This window comes from Mus caroli, chromosome X (genome assembly GCF_900094665.2).
Source record: "Mus caroli chromosome X, CAROLI_EIJ_v1.1, whole genome shotgun sequence".
Classification (NCBI taxonomy): Eukaryota; Metazoa; Chordata; class Mammalia; order Rodentia; family Muridae; genus Mus; species Mus caroli.
Genome location: NC_034589.1, coordinates 1,195,925 through 1,202,042, shown reverse-complemented (window position 1 = coordinate 1,202,042; position 6,118 = coordinate 1,195,925). Strand labels below are relative to the sequence as shown.

The 6,118-nt window shown below is 42.5% G+C and overlaps 1 protein-coding gene across 2 annotated transcripts in view; it reads right to left on the bottom strand.

Moving 5' to 3' along the window:
* Positions 1–394: 394 nt before the first annotated feature.
* Akap4 (A-kinase anchoring protein 4) overlaps positions 395–6,118 on the bottom strand; it is a 10,488-nt gene continuing 4,764 nt past the window's right edge. For both annotated transcript variants that reach the window (XM_021154043.1, XM_021154044.1), the window contains exons 3-6: positions 5,049–5,099; positions 4,512–4,613; positions 1,151–3,268; positions 395–739 (exon numbers count right to left, since the gene is read on the bottom strand). In XM_021154043.1, coding sequence (XP_021009702.1) covers positions 584–739; positions 1,151–3,268; positions 4,512–4,613; positions 5,049–5,099 — 2,427 coding nt within the window. In that variant the 3' untranslated portion in view covers positions 395–583. The remainder of the gene's footprint in view (positions 740–1,150; positions 3,269–4,511; positions 4,614–5,048; positions 5,100–6,118) is intronic.

Here is a 6,118-nt window from a genome sequence, read left to right as displayed (position 1 = left end):
ATGCCTTTGTATAGGTCTATGTGTGTGTGTGTCGGTGTTTGTCTTTGTGTGTGTCTGTGTGTCTTTGTTTTCTGTGTCTTTGTGTGTGTGTGTGTGTATGCCTTTGTATAGGTCCGTGTGTGTGTGTGTGTGTTTTAAATAAGTCTATCTGTACATCCTTAGCAAAGACTAAGAACTACCTGGGATTAGAAAGGGGATTAGTTCAGTTTGCCCTTCTCCCTAGGTGGCAGAATTCTAAACAGACTCTGCATGGAGGTTTTGGTGAAACAGGCTAGAGACCTTGTGTCTTGGGTGCTCAGAAAAGAGCCCAGTGTGAGATGTGGATACAAATTCACCAGCCATGGAAAAGGAACCCACTTGTCCCTCCCTTTTCTCCAATATCAATGACAACAAGTTTTTGAATTTTTTTATTCATGTTGCCCAGGAGGGCACCCAGTATTTTCACAGTGCAACTGCTCAGATGTATTGGTAAATGTGATCACAATTGTGCAGTTCACCAGCCTGATGGTGAGGGTGGCTCCAGCTGGGGTGGAATTGCTGCTGGGGAGAGGATGGATGGAGGGGAGTCAAAGGAATTCTCAGCTTACAGGTTAGTGAGAAGCCAGTCTAGCAGCTGCTTTCTAGCCATGTTGCCCACGGCTTCATCCAGTTGTCGTTCTTTGGCAAACTTCATGACCTCCTGAAGAAGATCTCCTACACTGTACCCCTTCTCTGCAGCCTTAGCGGAAACTTCAGGGAGCTGTGGAGAGAGCAGAGTGATCTTGAGTAATCTGATGCTTTTCAGAAGGAGGACCCAGTATGCAAAGGGAACTAACATCTCCCTGTGACTGTCCCCCAAGGTTAATGTCACAGATCCAGAACTGCTGACATGCCTAGCCTTTTCCCCTAAGACCTAGGAGATGGGTTTAAGGAGAGTTGCATAGTTTTATTTCAACTCCTATACCGAACATGATTTCACTATGTGATTTCTCTGAAATCTAATGTAGGAACTGCATGCATGTGTGTGTGTGTGTGTGTGTGTGTGTGCACACGTGCGTGCATGCACAAGCATTCATGCAGAGACAGAGAATGTAGTTATATATATGAATGCTAGTCTGCTCACATCTACCCATTCTGTCTTTAATTTCTTGGGCCTTCATGCATTTCTTACCTTCTCTAGTTGTCCATCTTCATCTCCCATGAAGTAGAGCATGGGCACATTAAACTGAGAGGCTGCAATCCATTGCAGGACAGCCTGTAGCTGCTTCTGCAAGTTACTTGTAGAGCACTGATTGTTGACAATAACTTCAGGGCCAGGACTTTCAGGATAATTTTGTGACATCGCAGCTTCACGGCCACATCTGGAGCCACTGCCTACCAGGGCTGCTTGTTCTTCCAGCTCAGCCAGGGCTGCTCCATTGTTGCTGTACTTAGCCATGATCAGGCAGAGTTTCATCACGGATTCTACCAGCTGATCTATAAACTGGCGGTTCATTTGCTTCATCCCACTGATGAAGTCCAGTTCTGCATTGTCTTGGCATTGCTCTTCAGGTCTCTTGGCCACGGGAGCTGCTTTGCTTGATCTAGGATCACAACAACGCTTATTGTCACTTTCAGTTAGTTCATCGCAACTGAAAGGGCTCTCGCTCAGGAGTTTCTGAATCAGGGACAGAACCATGTTTGACATATCCATCTTCTGGGACTCCAGTTGATTTTCCTTCATACATGTAGATGGTCCAGGACCTCCATGAGTTTCAAAATGCTTCATTGAAAGTGATTTAGAACTTTGGCCACCTCCACATTTTTCGTATTGTGCACTTTGGGACATATACCCCATGGAGGAACCAGGGCACTCCTCTTCACATGGATCTTTGCCCTTGGCTTGTTGGGTCAGATGGTATTGAATGAGCATAAGGGCAGAGACAATTAGATCCTTGGCCAGTGAATCTGTGGAAGGACTGATCCTTTCTCTCTTCTCATCTTTATTGGTGCAGCATACTTTGTTAGTCACCTTGCCCTGGTTTCCTTGCTTCTGGTTGTTCCACATAGTAAGGCTCTCTTTGAGGATATGCTCGCTGACTCTCTCAGCACTTGTCAATGATTTGCAGCATGGATCTGCTTTGGATTTGCATTTATCTTTTCCTTTCATTTCAGCTTTCATAGCTGAGAACTCAAGGCTCTGATTCTTGCATTTCGGATCATTAGTTCCAGCTTTTAAGGTTGCATATGCCAGACTTTGAGACTTAGTCTCCTTCTTCTCACCAAGAAGAGCACTGACCAGACGCTTTAGCATGGCTTCCATGATGTCCGCTGCATTTTGTTTACCATGATTGAAAAGATTCCTCTTGACAGCAGAAACGAAGTCTGAGTCTGTCATCAGGACTCCTGTTATGTTATGTAAGTTTTTCATGCATGAATCAATCAGATCAGATACAATTTCCTTGGTGTGCTTCAATAGTACCCTCTTCAGGACCACACAAGCCGGAATTGGCTTCCCACAGCTGTGTACTTTCAAAGTTTTCATAACAGAGACCATCATGTCAGATGCTACTTGATTTGCATAAACCATAAGCCCCTTGCTGATGGAATCTGCAAATTCTTTGCTGTCTTTTGGGCACATCTGCTGCTTTTCTCCACACTTGTTCTTGTTAGACAGTTCACTATACAAAAAGGTTTTCCGGCCATCCCTGCAATCCTCTCCATTGCCACGCATTTCTGATGAGGTCAGTTCAACAGCTTCATGGGCCATCTCAGAAGCAATTTTGCTGACAGCGCTCCGGGGGCTGGTTTTCCCTTTATCTCCTGATGTATACATGGAATGATGGAGACATTTGCTTCCACCTTCCAATTTGTCCTTGATTTCCTTACGGGCCATTTGGATTACCAGAGATGACAATCGGTTGACATAGAAGGAAAGGTCGTCCATAGAACATTCTCCCTCAGGAGTGGCAACTGACCTCTGATTGCTAGGAGATTTGGCTGCAGGATTTGAGGGACTTTGGTTATTGTTGGTGTTTTTGGATGCCGCCATTTCTAGGCGAAGGTTTTGAGGTCCTTTGTTCAAATAATCCAAGTTTACTTGATCAGCGTACACACTGTAGCAGTTCTCAGATGGTATTTTGCTATATTCACCCTCTAGGTCTCCCACTTTATGTTTACAACTAGAGGCTGAGGGACTTAATGCATGTTGGAAACCCAAGGCATACTTCTGGAGATCATTGAGGAGCCAGTTGAGGACACTTATAGGATCAGAGGGAGCTTGTTTGAAAAGGCACACAGATCCCTCCGTCTAGAAAAAGAAGAACACCTCGCCATAAGATTTTGAAGAGTTTGGGTGGGATAATTCTACCCTTTTGTTTTCTGGTTGTTAGAAGATATAGCTTGTAAGTAACAGAGATTTGACATTTTAGCATATAAAGATATCCAGTATAAAGCACCATGATAGCAACAAAAGCTTGGAGTATATGGAGTATAGAGTATATATGCTTGTAGATGTAACTGTTTACAAGTGCTGCCAATGTGTTTGCCAATTTCATTTGATTACTTATGTATGTCTCATTGTGTCAACAATGTGATATACATACATAATAATATATAATAATATGTTAATATCAGTATCTATTGTGCATGTAAGCCAACACAAGCATGCATTTTGTACATACTAGTGAATGGAAAAATACACTTGTATATGTTAGTATGTCTGAATATGTAAAGAACCCACTGTCAGTTTCAATGTTACTATTTAAAATAATAATCATATGTGGTTTATTCTACATTTATAAGATCTGTAGGTATTTGTGTATATAAATGTTGCACATACTCTGGGTGTTTTAAGAATCATACGTGAATAACATAGTACATATATAACTGCATTTGTGTAAATATGTGTATCAAAGTATCATTCAAGTGTGTTACTTTATATAAGTTTGTATGTATATATGTATGCATGTCAGTCATGATTGTGTATTGTCACATAGGTCTTTCCATATGCCATATCCATAATGTGTATGTCAATGTCTGAATTAGTTAGGGTCACTGACCTGGTCAAGGTTTGCATGTGTTAATGTATATTGGTGTGTGTTTATGCAACAGCTTACATATGTAATCTCTTTAGGTACCCAAATTCTTGGTTGATACGTGTTTTCTCTCTGTTCCATATCTTTCCTCCTTATTAAATAGTGGGCAATATGAGGCACAGGAGCATATAAGTCAGCAAGGAACATTGCAAAGGTCAATACTAAATGTACACCTTTCTTAGAACAAGGATAGCAAAGTACTGTTTGGAGTAGATACTTACAAGTCATGGAGTAGTAATTTGAAACTTCGTGATTAATGAACACTGTTTTAAAATATTGCATGTGGAACTTATATTGCATGGCCCTGAACTTAGTCCTGTGTTCTCTAGAATGTCATAAGTTCCAGGTTGGCAGACCTATTGGACAACCATTTCCTTACCATCTCTGAACCAGAGTCTTCAGATTTACTATTGGCCCTAGAAATGAAGAATGATAGAATCTCAGAGGCTAGGTCACCTTAGTCTGGTCTTGTTTTTCAGTGTCCTTGATTACGATAATCTCTTTTTCTTCCAGAGTCTCCAGATTTAATTCGCCTTCTGACCTGGAACCAGCAGCACCCTGTGGAGTTAAAGGGTGAGATTTTTAATGCAAAGTTGAGTTTTGTGATTTCTCCAAGCTGCCCTACCCCTTAGGCTATAACTTCACAGTATGAAGGTCTTGTCCCCCATCATCCTTTGTTTTTTCAGGAGAGGTAGGGTTTCAATGCTACACAATATTTGAAGAATGAAACAAGATTGTTTCCACAAATTTCTAATCTATCCTCTGATGACATTCAAGACTATCCATCTCAAGAGCCATATTCTGTTATATACCACCGTTTGGGACAGATAATGTATATCCATGCTTTTATTTAGCCTAACCAGTTACCTGGGCCTTCGACCCGCATCCCTTCTACCTTTCTTCTCTCTCCCTCACCTCTTCCCGTTTCCTCATATTTCACAGAAAACCCTTATTTTTTCTCACCCTTTTCCACTTTGAACAGAAAATACTCACCTTGGAATCTTTATCTTCCACATTCAAGGTAGACACATCCACAAAGCATATCTACATAAAATAAGGGGGCAAATTTTGATACACTCTAGAGGAAAAATCAATTTCTTTCTTGGAGATTATAAGAACACTTACCTCATAGGGTTCTTGGGAAAAGTAAGTGATAGTGTAAATTTCAAATGTTTTAGTAATACACAGGTAAACATTTCTATGATTAATAGGTACATTGTACTAAAATATGAAGCTTGTGGTATTATGAATAATATTGCCTAGAATGATGATCATGTCTAAATATAAATAATTTTCATACTTGATCAGGAAGAAAAAGTGAAGTACTATCCAAATAATTTGAAATTTGGTAAGCGGTATGAAATTGTTGAAGTAATTTGCCCTCCTGAGTGGACTGACATACTGAGCAACTTACTGGTAGCTAAATATTATGGCTTTAATGTTAAGAAATAGAAGCTAGTGGCAACCACCACTCTTACCTCCTCTTAGGCTCCTACCCCACTTAGATTGCTCACTCCTCTTGGGTTTTTCCCTTCTTAGCCTTTTAGGCTCCTCGGTCCCTCCCTCCTCTTAGGCTCCTCCCCCTTAGACCCTTCCTTTCTTGGGCCATCCCTCTTCTTAGGATCTGCCCCTCCCTCTTCTCAGACCCCTCCCACTCTTAGGTGACTCCCTTCTCTTGGGCCCCTCCTTCCTCTCAGGCCCCTCCCCTCTTAAGCTCCTCCCTCTTGGGCCCCTCTCACTCTTAGGCCCCTCTTTCTCTTAGGCCCTTCCCACTTAGGTTCCTCCTTTCTAGACCCTGCCCTCCTCTTAGGCCCCTCCCTCCTCTTAGGCCCCTCCCTTCTTATGCACTTCCCTCCTTTTGGGCCCCTCCCATCTTAGGCCGCTCTTTCTCTTAGGCCCCTCCCACTTAGGTTCCTACCTTCTAGGCCCCACCCTCCTCTTAGGCCACTCCCTCTTCTCAGACCCCTNCCACTCTTAGGTGACTCCCTTCTCTTGGGCCCCTCCCTCCTCTCAGGCCCCTCCCCTCTTAAGCTCCTCCCTCTTAGGCCCCTCTCACTCTTAGG